General features: G+C 42.0%; 1 protein-coding gene across 1 annotated transcript; it reads right to left on the minus strand.

Moving 5' to 3' along the window:
- Positions 1-254: 254 nt before the first annotated feature.
- On the minus strand, positions 255-16,274 carry LOC118124518 (brevican core protein). Its single transcript, XM_035182410.2, has 14 exons — positions 16,018-16,274; positions 10,422-10,495; positions 9,875-10,258; positions 9,385-9,559; positions 9,018-9,145; positions 8,592-8,885; positions 7,367-8,404; positions 5,775-7,241; positions 2,786-2,893; positions 2,317-2,475; positions 2,151-2,233; positions 1,635-1,779; positions 1,371-1,553; positions 255-1,045 (listed from the first exon to the last, which is right to left on the minus strand). The coding sequence occupies exons 1-14, from the start codon at positions 16,035-16,037 to the stop codon at positions 924-926; spliced, it is 4,380 nt and encodes a 1,459-aa protein (XP_035038301.2). The 5' UTR covers positions 16,038-16,274; the 3' UTR covers positions 255-923.
- Between the last annotated feature and the right edge of the window lie 483 nt (positions 16,275-16,757).

Consider the following 16,757-nt stretch of genomic DNA (forward strand, 5'->3'; position numbering starts at 1 on the left):
ATAGCTTCAGAAATACTAAGAAAAAACATTAATTGGTGCAGTTCCTTCCTGAGGGAAAACCAGGGTCCAGTTCATCTATCCAATGGATTTCATGCGTTTAATAATTTCATCCCAGCATTCAGTTTTCTTTCCTCTGCTCCCTCTTGAAATCACCTGTACATTGTTAACACATGAAGACAATCACCAAACATCAGCATCAGCTTTTAGTTCCTTTATGTCCTAAGGTGACATGAAATGAGGCCCACACACGTTGCTGAGGGTAAAATAAGAGAACGATTTATTCTTTGCTCTGTTCTACAAAACTTTATTACAACATAAAGCTGACGAACAAAACTGTGTCTGCTGGAAGTCAGAGGTTTCAATATGCCGGCAGCAATCACAGGAGTGACAGCTAATAATATATGTACAAAAATGATTTCGTTTTTTTGTTAACGTTGGCTTTGTGCTTTGGAGTTATAGATTTTTTTTAAAAGCAGGTACACGTCTCTACTCTGACATCACACTGAAAACAAACATATCTGTTGGATACAAAGGTTTGAAGACATTAGCACCATTTAATAAAAAGGTTTTTGACATTAAAAACAACAAATAGAAAAAAGTTATTATTGTAGATTTGGAACTGGTATGGAAACTCAACACTTTGCACATTTACTTTATTTCTTTCATGTGGAAAGGACTCATCGCTTTAACCCCTTTTTAAATATCTGACGGTCACAACGCTTCTTTTATTTTAAAGGATTTTTTCAAGGTCATTTTTCAAGGTTATCAAAATAGGAATGTTTTTAAGTTAACACATCTCAAAAGTTGTCTGTGGCCCATTTTTCTTTGCTTTCGTGGTTCATTGGTAAAAGCACCCAGATGTTTTGTCATGTTACAGCAGCAGAGTTTTAAAAAAAGAAGACAAGAAAAGTACAACAGACTTTTTAAAACTTGATGTCCCAGTACTGTGGCGTCTCTTTAGTGGCTTCAAAACCGTCTTCGATCGCTGCAAAGTTGCTGTTGGTCGGTGACGTCGCATCAGGATTCTGTGTTGGACCTCCACCCTCTGAAAATAAATAAACGTATTCATCGGTTTGAATTTTTATTCTGTGTGATGCTTTCATTTCATACAAAACACCAATTTATTTTTGTTTTTATTTTGTTTCCTTTTTATATATTTTGTCCTGGTTCCATGTCGGATTGAATTTGTGTCCTGTCTCATTCTGTTTTCTTTCTTTTATTTAAAAGTTGCTCAACAGAATGAAACTAAACCAAACTTACAGACTGTAAATCCACATATCAGTAACTTGATGTCAAACATTGTGTTCAAGGTTTATAGGAAATTCAGATTGTTGATTGTTGGTCAGGGTTAAACTATTCTCTTATCTTACCGGGGATGCACATGATCTGTGGTCTCTCCCACAGGCCTCCAGACAGACACCTGATCACAGGATTGAGTCTCTGCTGGAAACCCCCGACACAGTGATAACGCACAACTGCATTGGTTTCATATCTCTGCCGAGCTTTTCCAAATAGGGAGGTGTTTCGGACCTTTGGTGGTGGACCACACGAGGCTGTAGAAAGAGAACAACAATATATAGATCTTGTTCTGTTAACTTTCATATATTGCTCATGTACAGTGATAGTTTACTCACTGGTGCCCTTCTTGCAGGTGTAGGACAGGTGATAGTTGCAGGGCACGTCACTCCAGCGTCCGTCATCGTGCCACACCATCACCACACAGTCTTCTCCTGAGAGGAAGTAGCTGTCCGGCTGACCTCTGTACCAGTTCTCATACAACTGTAAACATGGAGGGAAAAGAAAGTCAGCCCACATAGATTATATCACACAAAACTATGCAATTTCTAGGAAAGGTAGTAATGTTGCTGTTGGTGAAATAGAAAATGTACAAAAACGATATAATCTATTTAATCTGGGTCCAGGTTTTCTCAAGACTTTGTATTATCTTTTGAGTGGGTTGAATTAATCATAATAAATTAATTTACAAAATGTAAATTAATAAGGGAATCCAATTAAATAGTGCGACTACCATGAAAACTAAATACATCGAATAAATGAGGCATGAATGTGCAAAAAGAAAAGTTTTTACACATCTGGAGTCTACATGCAATTGTGTATATTTGCTTATACTGTTTTCTAATATCACTGACCAGAGGGTTGCCATCAGACCAGCGGAAATCATCCTCGATGGTCTTATCGTTCAGGCCGGTCCACTGGTACTCCTTGTAGTTGCCTGGGGGAACAAGATAGGAAAGATGAAATATAAAACTAAACAATATTATATAATCTTTTCCTGTATTGGCTCAGTGAACCTACTGTTGATGTAACTCTGTTCCTCTGGGGTAATGATGGACACCAGGTGAGCTCCCAGTATGCGACAGTGCTGCTCCGCCACCTCCCAGCTCAGACGCTGGCTGAAGTGTCGGTAGCAGAAACCATGAAACTTGTCCCAGCCCGGTTCACAACTCTCCAGGTCTGAAAGAGACACGGAGGAGGAGAGCGGACAATGAAGAGTCTCGAGAAATGACTGTAGACGTTTGTGGAAATTTGAAACAAACCACATGTATTTTATTCTGTATAATATAATATTAACGATATTATTCTGCATGTGGGCCTGTACTGATTCCTCATTTAACCAGGAAAGCCTTGTTCTGATTAAACGTCTCTTTTTCGAGAATGGTGAAGATTTGCAGCAACAAAAGAGACTTGCACAGGACATGTAACACAACATATACCACACAATCTGACTGGAGCAGAAGTATGGTTTAAAAGAGAGAGAGCTCACCAGTCTGACACAAGTTTCCTCCATATGTTGGCAGACAGAGACATTTAATCTGCCCGTCTCTGTCCGTGCAGGTGCCTCCGTTGAGACAGGGGTCGTCCTCACACGCATCTGAAACACAAGGTCCGGTTATTAGCAGATTGATGCTTTAACTGCACGAGAGCACACGACATAGACACTAGTCCAGCATTTTACTGTTAATAATGCATAGAAAATTTAATATTTGCATGTATAAGCAAGTACAAATTAAAGCAAAGGGTTTGGTGGATTTGAAAGAGTCACAAATACTAAATAGCAATTGAGGCAAATCTTAAGAAATAATATTAGTTATAATATTATATTAAAAGTTATATGTCCACATAAATAAAAAGGAAAATATATATCAAGGACATAGCTTCTAGTCCAAAAAATCAATGTCCAATATGAGCCAGAAGAGGGCAGCAGAGGACATGATGTCTAACTCATCAGGTCTTTCTTTCTTTCTTATTCATCAACTTTCCCACACAGTAAAAAAACACACACACAATCATTTTCTTCCTCATAACCAGTCTCCACACCCTTTCCACATATCTTCAGTTTTAATATTCTGTGGTTTAGAACTACAAACTGCAGTTCACACCCGTACATTATAATAGACACATTATACCTGGAAAAACCCAACTTTGTTCCTTTTAAAGTGCGATGACACAGTTACACATGATGCCAACAGACATTGCTGTGAATCCACCATGTTGTCGGAAACCAAATATCTTTTAATCTTGACTGATTGCTTTATCATCACTAGGTTTCTTGATTTATTTAAGTCTTGAGGGAGAAGAGGGAGTTAGGAGTCGCAGTAAAACTTGTTGAAGGCTAAAATGTTGTCATGTGTGTCCCAACTGAAATTAAACATTTTACAAGTGGATTTGGTTTGCGTCCCTCGACACCCTATAAACAGGAACTCTGTGGTGTCTGTCATTATACCGAGCACACATTGAGTGCTATTCCATTGAGACAGCTCTTTGTAAGTAAGTGTGCGTATGACAGGTTGCTACACAAGTCTAATGAGAATCACAGGCTGTCAAAGTAAATTGTCGTCCTGTTTTGCTGAGAAATACACAACTGGAGAAAGATGAATCTTTGAGATGCCTTTCAAGTCAACACCGAAAACCTCATGTTTGCAAAGTTGTTGTTTGTACAAGTTCAAGTTTGCACAACAACAGAGACCTTGGTTTTAATTCTCACCCATTTCTGTGAACCATCTGCACGATCTCCCTGTGTTTTGTTGTCGTGGTGGAGTTTCCTTCACGTGACAATAAAGTAACTGTCGGTGATGATGTGAGGTCAGTAATGTGGATGAGCAGTGACTTCTCTCAGCCTTTAATCACCATGAACGGTCCAGTTTTTTTATCTTTTTAAACTGCTTGCCAAAGTGAGATTTGAAACAGGCAAAATCCTCTGAATGCTCTGATCTTTGCTGTACTCATTCATTAAGGCAAACTCTGTGGATGCCTGAGAATGTCTTCGACAGAAAGTGTACTTCAAAAATGTGAACAGCACTGATGTGAGGGTATGTTTTCCCTATTTACCATCCCCATGAACAGTAATATATGTATATATAGTGATATAACAGAATAAAATAAAACTGTACCTGCAACCTTTGGTCAATAGTAGCTTTTTAGTACGTGTAAGTTTGAATTTAGGAACAAGTACCAGATGTGGATAAATCTGGCATCACCTCCATGATGAATATAGTGAAATGCTTTGTCCTCCATTCAATGAAAACACTTCAGCAGAGCTTCTTGTGCATCAGCAGCTGTTCCCCACAATTCTCTTTTAATTATGGTGGCCAATTGTCACCACCACAAATATGTCTAACTGGAATGACTCCTGGTTTTGTCCAGATAGCTTTTCCAGTAAAGACACACGTCTGTTGGGTGATGCAGGAATCTTAATATAATCTGAACGTGCCTGTGCATATGTACGACGTGCACAGCAATGCATTTGTATTAAATACATTTTAATTCAAAGTTAAGTTCTGTTCTGACCCAAGAAAGTGTCTAACTTAAATTTTTGAGACTAAAGAAAAACAATATGACAGATTTCAACTGATGGCGAGAGGAGAAACAATCATACCTTAGTTAACTTTATCATTGTTACACCTAAAAAAACACAACACTGTACAAATCATGAATGATTATGATTAAACAATAGAACATGACTCGATATGAAACATAAAAAAAAAAACATGCTACAACAAATCAACACCGAACAATAATTGTGCTTATGAACATTCAACATAATAATAAGCTGTGCTTTTGCCTATAGTAGTAGAAGAATTCTAAATCTGAGGAATAACAACAGTTAATGACCTGACAGTTATGAATTAAATATAAAACATTTGTGCGATTGTACTGGTCAGTGTCATTACATTCAACGTAAATGCTGTAGCAGAGAAACATCAAGTCCCTTTGTCATGTTAGATTACTGCAGATTACTGCAAACATGGTGAGTGTCGACAACAGGAGCAAAAAGATTGTGAAGAGAATAATTTGCACTTGTTTAGTTAAGAGATTAACTTCATAAAAACAAAATCCATGGATCAAGGTTCTGTGAAAGGTTTACCAATGCTTTTACCATCGCTCAAACATTAATTCCAGCGCACCAGTACTTCACAGAAGTCAATCTTTGGATGAGGGGGGGAAACATCATGCATAAAGAGACTGGACTGTTGACAAATGCCAAATGGGAGCTGTCCCAATGTGAGTATCTTGAAGGGTAGTTGGAATCACAAGGACAGATATGAGAATCAGGAGGAATCAGAGGGGTGAGTGGGCTTTCTGAGACAAACAAAACAAACGTGGGAAGTCATTTGAGAAAGGAGGGGAGGTGTTTTACAGAAAAGGGAGCAAAGGTAGGTTGGGGCAGAAGACAGACCAGGGATTTTAGTGCATCATTGCGTCGAGTAGAAAGAGGAGGACAGTTAGGCTGATGAAAGTGGCTTTAACATTACCTGAAGATTTCCCTGTACCGCCCACAGCTGCCCTCTCATTGGGCAAGATAAGCAGGGTGGGCGGCTTGGTGAGACTAAACTCACCCTCCACCAGACCCTGATCCACTGGTGGTATGAGGTGCGTCACCTTCTGGGGCTCTGTCGTCTTGTGGAAAACTCTCCGGGTTGTGGTGGTTGGGCTCCAGGGGCGTCTGGACCAGTGTGTGGTGGTCTTGATGGTGGCAGCGGTCGTGGCTCTGGTGGCCCTGGTGGGCTTTGTGCTCGAGGTGGATTCTGGAGCTGCTGTGGAGGTGGTGGGGGAGGTTTTCCTGCTGTACTCTAGACCGTTGAGGGATTCTTGGGGTCCAGTTGTGGTTGTCAGCAGAGCCCAGTTAGATGTTTGAGAATCAAGAGGATAGACGGTGAAGTCCTCAATGGAAGGGGCCAAGTTAGCTTCTTCTTCTAAGGTTGAAGCAATGCTAGCTTGTTCATCATGGGCTGAGGCAACAATAGCTTCTACTGCAAGGGTTGGGGCCACGTTAGCTTCTTCATGGGTGGGGCTAACATCAGTCTCATCAATGGTTGGGTCAACATTAGCTTCTTCAAGCGTTTGGGCAATGTTAGCTTCTTCCACGTTAGCTGCTTCTTCTTCAAGTGTTGGGGCAACATTTGTTTCTTCCTCGTGTGTTGGGGTAACTGTAACGTTGTCTTCCAGTGAAAAGGAAACATCATCTTCAAATGTTGGTACAACTTTGTCTTCCTCTTTAAGAACTGGAGTACTTGTCACGTCCTCTTCAGCGGTCGGGGAAACGTTATCTTCCTGTTCAAATGAAAAGGAATCTTTAGCTTCATCTTCAATGGTTGGGGAAACATTCGCTTCATCTTTAAGAGTGGGAGAAACAGTAAAGGAAACGTCAGCCTCGTCTTCAACGGTTGAGGAAACACTGAGTTCCTCTTCAACGGTTGGAGCAAATTTAATGTCTACCCCCATGACTGCAGTAACTGCACCAGGCTCCTGTCCACTTGCCTCTTCATAAGTAAGGGTTTCCGTGTCCCAATACACTTTGTACCCTGATGTCTGATACTGTACTGTGGTGGAATCGGTGGGCATCTGAGAAGTTTCAGGCCCCTCTGAAGACTCGGTGGTTGCCAGATTTGCTCCAGAAACAAGGATGTCTTGAGCCCTTGTTGGTTGCAGTGGTTTTCCCTCACTTTCTATTGTGACTGCGTCTTCAGATTCTAAGCTTGTACTTCCCTCCTGTTTTGAAATGGAAGTCTCCCATAACTGTGCTACTGTGGCGAGGACACTGAAACCCATTCTATCAGTATTTGGTGACCCAGAGGAAGGCGTTGGATTCGGAAGCGCAGTCCGAGGTTCAGCCGGAGTGCTGCTAGGTGAAGCGGAAGGTGACGGGTGAGTGGTGAAACCAGAAGCGGAAGAATCTGATGTGGTGATGGAAGTGACAGCTCCAACGTCAAGGTCACTCTCTGGAGAAAAACAAAAAGCAAAACATATATAAGTATGAATCTATTGTACATTGTATAGCATTGTCATTGTGTATATGACCGCGGGCTCTTAGTTTTGCTTATATCATAATTGTATAAAATCATACCTTGAGAAATATCTCCAGATCCATCAAGAGCGGGCCACAATGAAGTTGAAGCGTTGGCAGTTAGAAGTTCTCCTTCCTCTGTTGGCGACTGAGTCGAGAGAAACATCTGCTCAGGCCGTGCTCCTGCTGCCTCCTCCAGCTTCACCTGGAGGATGTTGTCAGAGGTTTCTGCTGTCGCTTCCAGGATATTCTCCTCCTGAGTAAGGTTTCTGTCTGTTTCACTGTAATTGGCTTGTGATCCGATTAAATCCAGATAGGTCTCTTGTATTTCTGGGAAATCCTGTGGGCTCTCAGACAGTTGTGTCTGCTCTTCGGGGTTGGTATCTGGTACTGTTTGGCTATGAGTGGGCGGCTCGTATGATAGTTCAGGAAACCCTGTGGTGTTTTCAGACAGTTGTGTTTGCTCTTCGGGGTTGGTGTCTGGTACTGTTTGGTTACGAGTCGGAGGCTCGTATGATAGTTCAGGAAACCCTGTGGTGTTTTCAGACAGTTGTGTTTGCTCTTCGGGGTTGGTGTCCGGTACTGTTTGGTTACGAGTGGGAGGCTCGTATGATAGTTCAGGAAACCCTGTGGCGTTTTCAGGTTCAAAATGGTGAACGGTGAAGTTCAAGCTCTGGTGGGAGGCTGTGTCATTGTGAACACTGGGCAGCAGTGATGCATTTTGTGGAACATTGTAGGTTTCTGTGCTGCTGATTGTGCCATTCATCACAGGATGCTGGGAGTGGGAGGTCATTTCTGTAGCAGATGACATTTCATCAAATGGCTGAAGGAGGTCCACATATGTGGTGTTGAAGGGAGACTCCGTTGTGTCTGATATATCGGTTGGATGTGTGTCCACCAGGTTTTCCTCAGTGGAAGGACGCGAGACAAAGGGAAAAGACTCAACTACACTCAGCGCCTCTCGCTCCACCTGCTCTTTATGTTGGTTCAGGAGCAGCTCTTGATCTGTTCGCGTAAGAATAACAACATCTTGTCCGATGTCTTCAGACTCGGTGGCCATGTAGTCGAAGGGAGAGTCAGTGGGAGCATTTCTGTTGTCTGTAGAGGAGAGTTAAGTAATTAGAAATATAATACAAGAGGTAATGTACGACAGCAACAATTTCTTATTAACGCTTTTGTCCAAATAAGCAGGAATGAACAGTAGTGAAAAGTTTGCATTAATATCAAAGCATGCAATATACTTCTATTTTATGCGAATTCATTTTTGAGTAACAAAAACACTCACCTCTCACGCAATAGACGTCGTGAAGGCTGGACGGCTCTGGGAAACCAGTTTGGTTGCTGAAGCCATAAAGGGTTTTGACGCCTGCCTGAGGCCCTCCACAGCGCTCCCTGGGGGTTGTGATGGGGTAGCGTACACTGCCGTCAGACAGCCACCCGGGGCTGCAGCGGTCCAGACCTTCACTCCACGCCAAGTACAGCTGTGCAGTTGTCGCCATCTCAGCCCCTGCGGCTCTGCAGTATGACCGTGCTTCAGCAAACGACAGCAGCTGTGGGACGGAGTCGTGGAACACCTCTCCTACAAAACCACAATATCTTTTATAAAGTTTCATTATAACAACCAAATATAAGGCACCTGTTTATCGATATATACTGATATATAGTTATTGTAGCTTGTAATGATGTGTAAGATGTGTGTTGTTATTCATACCGTTAACTTGTTCCACATAACAATAAACGTCAAAAAGTTCATCTGGATCCATCGTCCCGTAGTTTCTCACTCCTGGTTGCCCGTTCATGTCTCCATAGCAGCCCTCACGGGGAACTTGGATTGGGTACCTGGAGGAATGGAAACAATTTCTTATATAACATTAACCTCTTGATGAAGCAGCAAGTCAGTAATCATAGTTTATCCATCCAAAAATATCAGAAACACTAAACTAGATTTTGGGGAAATTTGATTTAAAAAAAATTAACCATGTATTTAGAATATTTCCATGAGCGCATCCAGTCTTTAGAGTTTGTGTATTATGTGCAGATTGAGTATGAGTGTCATACAGAAGATAGAGATGAGGTACCTGACAGACTGGTCTGCCAGCCAGCCTGCATCACACTGCTCGTATCCATCATAATAAGCCGCCAGCAGCTGGTCAGCAGTGGCCATTTCAGCCCCAATGGCCTCACAAGCCTTCTGGGCCTGATGGAAGGAGAACGCATAGCGGCCCAAAGCATCTCTGTAGTGGAATACAACACCTAAACAAACACACACATACACAAACATTATGAACATGTTTAGATTAAAAAAACTCATCTGATCAGGATGGCTGCAACATCTATTTAACATATTTAACATTTAATACTCTGAAACTGAATGTTACAACAAAACTCCTCTTCAATTTATGGAAGATATATAAAGTTGATTTATGTGTGTATGTTTTTGAACCAAACAAATACTGTTAAATTAAGCAAAAACATGCAATGTATCATGTGTTATATTGTGTTATGTTGTATCCTATATGCTCTGAACTGTACATCTCTCTTACTCCTTCAGAGCCTTCGTTTTGTTACCTTTGACCTTGAGTTGCACGAGATCACTGGCGTCCTCCAGGCCTTGCTGCACCTCACAGCGATAGTGGCCCGAGTCGCTGGAGCGCACATCTCCCAGCCACAGTGACAGGTCATCAGGGAAGGACGTGTAGTTGAGCAGTGCGGCGCGGCCTCTGTACGCCTCGTTGATCTTCACCCTCTGACCACTTGCCACCAAGATCTGCGTCTCCACCCCTCCGGACACCACGGTCCACTTGACCCGCGGTACAACAGGGGCGGAGGAGGGGGAGGAGGTGGTGGGTGTGGAGGACAGGGACACCGAGCAGGGGATGGAGATGGAGCTGCCCAGTGGGGCAGAAACAGGACCTGAGTGGGGGATGTTCACCTGGAGGGACCGGACGTCATCTGCAGAACAGAAATATAGAGGATACAGAGCGTGAAGAGCAAAGCAAGAGAACAAATTCACCTTTGTATTCTTTGTATTCTGATATTGTAGTATTTTATTCCATAATAAGAACCATGAATATTTCCATTAAAAGAACAGGATAATGGAAGAATGTAGACGTACCGTATGCAGATGGGTTTTGGGTGGGGAAGGCCAGAGAGAGATGGCAGACGACACAGAGAAGTGGAAGAACATGTCTGTGGAGATAAAGAGGCAAACACAACAAACATTAAGACAAGGAACATTTTGACACAAATTAAGATGAATAAATAATATCCTGTTTCCAATTTCACGACTATTTAACCTTTAATGGACACAGTCATTTCTAACAGAGGAAGTGATGGTTCAGCACATCGGGGGAACATGCTCCATTGATCTCACCAGACTGATTTATTGTAATGTTAAAGGTCACAACTGGCAAATCTATGTAACTATGTATTACAGTAACTTCACCACAGCGTCCACCTACTGGGATTTTAGTCCTGCACATGTACAGATACTTCGTTGAAAGGCAGTTTCACAGATATTTGGACTTTTAGCGATGTATAATTTGAATTGAATATGATTACTGGCTTCAATATGAATTAAGAAGTAAGCTGAATCTTACCACTGGAAATACAGAAAATATTAAAAGATTAAAACTTATTAAATTATAAAATCTAAAATTATGAAATTCAAGACTCAGGAATATGAGGAATTCAAATATTCCATATTCCTGATATCTTAGAAGAAGAATGTTTAATTCAAAACTAACACACGTTTTAATTTACTTGACTTCAAGTTTTAAGTTCTTCCACTGACATACATACAATTCCCTTAAAATACTAAAAAAGAAACGATCTCAGAGCTCAGCCATTCCGTATAAAAGAGCAACGTCTCTGGTTTTCAAAGGGAAGCTGAGAGCACAGGCTCCTGACCACAAGCCATTCATCACATCCGGGAGCTAATGACACGGCGTCTCAGCCCAGCGGCCTCCTGCCAGCTCTCCGTCACCAGTCTGGCCCTGTTATTAACCCAGCAGGCATGGCAGGATGCTCACTGTGACCTCACACAACCTCCTGAGGCGGCCACGATGAAGCTGCGAGTGTTCGTTCATCATTAAAAAGCAGCGCACACACACACACACACACACACACACACACACACACACACACACACACACACACACACACACACACTCCAAGCTACTTTTCAGGGCTGATAAAATGTCTCCTTTAATAAAGACATGGCACAGTTGATGTGAATAAATTGTGATTTAAATATTTAATATATCTATCTTAGTGTCTTAAGTTTTACATATACTAATATAATAGTGTAGATTAGATGAGATTAGATTAGATTAGACAGATTTATTAATCCCTGATGGGGAGACTCATAAAAATAAACATATAAAGTCCAAACTAATTCTCCTAATTAAGGAAAAACAGTAAAAGATATGGCAATAAAATCAACAAATTTTAAACTTCTTTCACAAACGAACAATACATGCACTATGTGGCATCAGTTAATCTTCCATTATAGAAATCTGTTGCCCATTAAACTTCACAAAGGGACGTTAATATGTTTTCCTAAAAATATGATACCCGTGTTTTTTCTGAGGTGCTCTTGAAGCAATTAGTTTTAACTTTTCCCAGCTGCAGCCACTCCTCCGTTTCCTTTGTGCATCGCATTATGGGACAGTGCTTTGTTATATTGTGCATGCTGACTGTTTTGTCACTCTTCCAATGCCTGGAAGCAGCAGAGAGTGTGGAGTGTGAGTGTGGGGGAAGCTAATGAAGGAGAAACTGACTATAATGAAGGATATTTGTGGCCATGGTGCTTTAAACTCTGAACAAAGAATCCCCAGAGCAGAGTTTGACTGTAGCTGATGCCACCGACACAACAAAACTCTTGATGGGCAAATGTTGAAAAGACTGCGTACAGAGGAGGTAGTGTGTGTGTGTGTGTGTGTGTGTGTGTGTGTGTGTGTGTGTGTGTGTGTGTGTGTGTGTGTGTGCCAACCTTATGCATTTTTTTTCTACCAGAAGATACAGTAAGACAACAGTTATGATGATGATGACTCATTATGAGCCTCAGAGTGACGCATGTTCATCAGAATCTGCACGACTTCACACAGGAGCTCTTTTCTCTAATGTGAAAGGTTAAACATGGAAACACAGAAACGATCAGAGTCTCTGGAGTTTGAAAAAGTACCAATAAGTTCGAGCCTTTTCTGCGTCTGCAAATCAAAAGCATCCTTCGTACGGAGTCGGCACAAACACAGCTCACTTAACTGGGACATACGAATTAAATGGTGGTCATTGACGGCGGAATAGTTGTTGTCTGTTGCCCTCACCAGCTGGGTGGACTCCACGGAGCTGGTATCACTATTAGTATTCTTGACAAGAGAACGGCTCACAGAAAGCGAGCAGTGGGCCAGGAGGACAGCTGCACACTGTGCTTTCACTTCATACCAACTCCCGCACAAAAGGCCCCGGGCGAAATTAAAGGACAGGGCACTGGCACACTTGCTCGCTCTTTCTCTTTCTTTTCTCTCGCTCTTTTCAGGGGTTTGGAAAAGGAAGTTTTGAACCACGAAGAATGAGCATGCTTCGCTCAAAGGGAGAGGCCACATTAAGACACTGCGCACTGTTTTCACATGGTATAAATGTTGAGGGAGTGTGTTTGCATATGGGTTTGTGCAGAGGAGATAATCTGGCTGCTGCTGGTTATTTTTGAGATGTCACCGGGCGCTCTGCAGTTCAGCTCTCTTTAATGCGAGTTACAACAAAGGCAAGTTAAGCTAAAAATCAATGCCACGCGCTGCATTTACAGGACTACAAACTGCAGCCAGTGCATTATCCACTGGCAGAATTTATCCAGTCCCCTCCTGCTGCAGACACAGAGCAGGGAGCTAAAACCAACTGACACTGAAAATCAGGGTGAAATCATTAACAGAAGAAGTAGAAGTGAATAAGGAAAACACAAGTAGATGCTGAGATCCCTATAAGTGCTGCACTGACCACTAAAGACTTGCAGGATGTGTTTTGTGGGTGGTCTCTGCAGCAGCCTGCCTCAAGGTCACACCAGGCCAACCTCGTCTGCACCAAACAGCCAGAAAATAATCCCAGTTCAGCCAGTTCAAACATACAGAGCCACTGGTTTGACTGATGTAAGTGCAGAGCGGCGAGCTGAGCTGGACCTGGCGTTTGGCACCAATGGGTCTGTGATAAAATACAACAGGGCTCTCCTGGAAATCAGTAAGTGGGTTTTTTACAAGGCAGGAATCCACTCTGGTCTAAGTTTCTGTTTCCCACATGAGCCCTGTGGCTTCATCCTTCTAATTTCATCTCCAGTTATTTTGGAATTCCAATTCATTGACTCAAGCACATTGGGGTTGAAACTAAATATACGAGAGGAAGGAAGTGCAATATAAATAACACAACATTCTTAAAAAAGGCAAATCATTTAAAGATTAATTTCTCTTTAAATAGAACATGGCAAGATTTTGTTTTACAGGGGCCATTTTGGGGTTCAGCATCTTGCCGAAAGAAACTTGGGAATGCAGACGGGAGGAACCGGGGATCGAACCACCGCCTTTCTTCTTGCTGGACAACCTCCTGAGCCACATCAGCCCCATACTTAGCAGAAATCTATTAATAATATTATCTGATGTAACATTAGGGAAACCTTGGATCATTTTTGCAACATTACCATATATGGTCTCTTTACTGTTCTACTCAGAAGGAAGTCAGATAAAATCAAATATTTGTCTGGGATTTTTGTATTTATGCTTACGTGGGTTTTGTTCATATTCTGACAACAGATAATATCCAGTCGTCCTCACTCTGTATCTCAACATGGCTTCTGTGTACTTAGGTTGCCCCTGTCGGACCCATGTCCCACTCTTCACTCAACACCCCGCCTCTGGCTCCGAGCATCAAACGCAGCGCCGCCACGCATCACCTCCCAGACTACATTTCACCGACATGACCAACAAGCCAATCATCTGTCTCCTTACAGAGATGGTTGGCAAAGCCAGTTAACAGATGCTTCACCACCCAGTGTACCAGGGAAAGAGTAGAAGGATGTTTCCAACAAACTCATCTCAGTCCTGACTCCACAACTCCACTGCAGTCAGCCTGTTATAAACCACACACACACACACACACACACACACACACACACACACACACACACACACACACACACACACACACACACACACACACACACACACACACACACACACACACACACACACACACACACACCTGGCTGTGAATTCCCTCTGTCTGTCACCAGTCTAATTTGTCTGTCATGTGTCAGTAACAGTAGAACAATGTACTGAGTTCAATGAAATTCAGGTCAAGTGACACTTTTGTCAAGTTTGTGCTTCTGTTGCCTGATGTAAGAAAATCACATTCGGGTTTGAATGGGACATAAAGAGCATCTTTAATCAGTATTATCTTCATATTGTAAATATTTGGGCTCATAGAAAAAGTCTTTTCAGGTGAGCATCAGACCAGAGAGCCACCGGACCACCACACTGAGAGGAATCTTTTAAAAATCTGCTTTTCCACCATTCATTTGTCCTCCGTCTCACTTTAACCCTCCACCTGTCCATTACTGAGGTCCACCTGAGCCCGGAGGTGCAGCACAGAGAGCGACCAGAAGAGGCTAAATGTGCACTTAAGACAAACCATAAAACCAACTCCTTATTGTTTCTCCTGCAGGGCACAGGAGCATCATTTCAGAGCTTAATAAATACAGCAGCATCCTCAGTTCACCCCCACAAAAATAGCATTCAAATAATACAAAATCCTGGAATTCATTAAAACGAGAAACCTTTTCAAAAATAATGACTTCAATAATGATGTAATACCTAAAAATGACAACTTAGTACATCAAAAATAATGACTTACTCAATATGATGACTTACTAACTCAGGAATAATGACTTAAATAATGACATACCATATCAGAATAATGACTTTATATCTCAGAATAACAACTTAGTATTTCAAAATGATGACTTACTCAATATAATGACTTACCAACTTAAAAGTATTGACTTAATATCTCAAAGTAATGACTTGGCATCTCAATATATTGACTTATTAACTCAATATATTGACTTATTAACTGAAAAATAATGACTTTGTATCTCATATTTATGACTTTATATTTCATGATTGACTTTCTACCTCATATTTTGATAATTTATCTCATAATTATGACTTGCTATCTCATAACTAAGACTTACTATATCATAATTTAAAAATGATTTCTGATAACTATGACTTATTATCTCATAATTCTTTGACTTTTTATTTAACTATTTTGATTTAGCATTCATCCTTTTTTTTCTGTCACTGGCAGAAATGGTCTTCCATAGATAAGATCTTAAGTGTGGAGGGAAGTAAGTTCATCTGAAGTTAAATCCTTTTACTTCTGTAATGTTCACGCGCACACAGGTACTGATGAGGAAAAAGAAAAAGAACAAATGTTATGAGGAAATAAAACAAAATAAAGTTGCACTAAACCAACAAACTGCGTCATGGTCAATTTCACCTAATGACCTTTTTCTGGGAGAAGTTTAAATTCACACCGAGTCACAGTTTCACAACCTCAGCAGCCGTTTCTCCTAATAAACCACGAAGAGGCAGATTTAATGACGCCATCATCAGAACTTTGACCCGAACCGCATCAGCACGAACAACTCAAAGAAATGAACCCACCGGATTCTCCTCAGCAGCATCTCAGCTGGTGCAGGATGGACTCAGCTCTCGGGTTAAAAAGTAGTTTCCTCCAGTCTCTGCTGCTGCAGTGCGACTGTCCCGTCCCAGGCTGCGGAGGAGGGGGGAGAGGACCGTGGATGCTCTGCAGGTATGTGGGGGGGCTGGGGGAAGTGCAGGACCGACCGACTCCGGGGCTCAGGGAAGCAAAAGGAGGGAGTCGAGAGGAAGCGGAGGCAGATATGAAACCCTGAACTGCCCACTTTTTCACCCAATAACCGGGGTTGGGTGATGGCGCACGCCTGTCACAGGAGCGCTGGGAGGGATGGCAGCTCAAACAAGCGACGTTAGAGGCTGTGACGTGGAGCCTGACCTGCAGGGAGACACATGCATGAGTTGAGTCAGTGCAGCAGGAGGAAGATGAGGGTGATGAGGGTGCAGCTGCAGATGGGATTTTTGCAGCACACTCACTTTTACACAAGGAGGAAGATGATGATGATGATGATGATGATGAAGGAGCTATGTCTCATCCTATATTTTTTGCTGCTGCATCATTGCATTTAAAATAAATAATCACATGGAACAAGTTTGCATGCATCCTCACTGGAGTAATGAGCAGTGTGCAGACCACACAGCGGCTGCTCCATCATTCCCAACTTTAATCTGCAGGGTGTGTTTGATTTGACATCAGTAGACTCTGCACTGCCTCAGTTTAGTCATTGACTGCAGCGAATACAGAAATA

The sequence above is a fragment of the Hippoglossus stenolepis genome, chromosome 17 (genome assembly GCF_022539355.2).
Source record: "Hippoglossus stenolepis isolate QCI-W04-F060 chromosome 17, HSTE1.2, whole genome shotgun sequence".
In the NCBI taxonomy this organism is placed as follows: Eukaryota; Metazoa; Chordata; class Actinopteri; order Pleuronectiformes; family Pleuronectidae; genus Hippoglossus; species Hippoglossus stenolepis.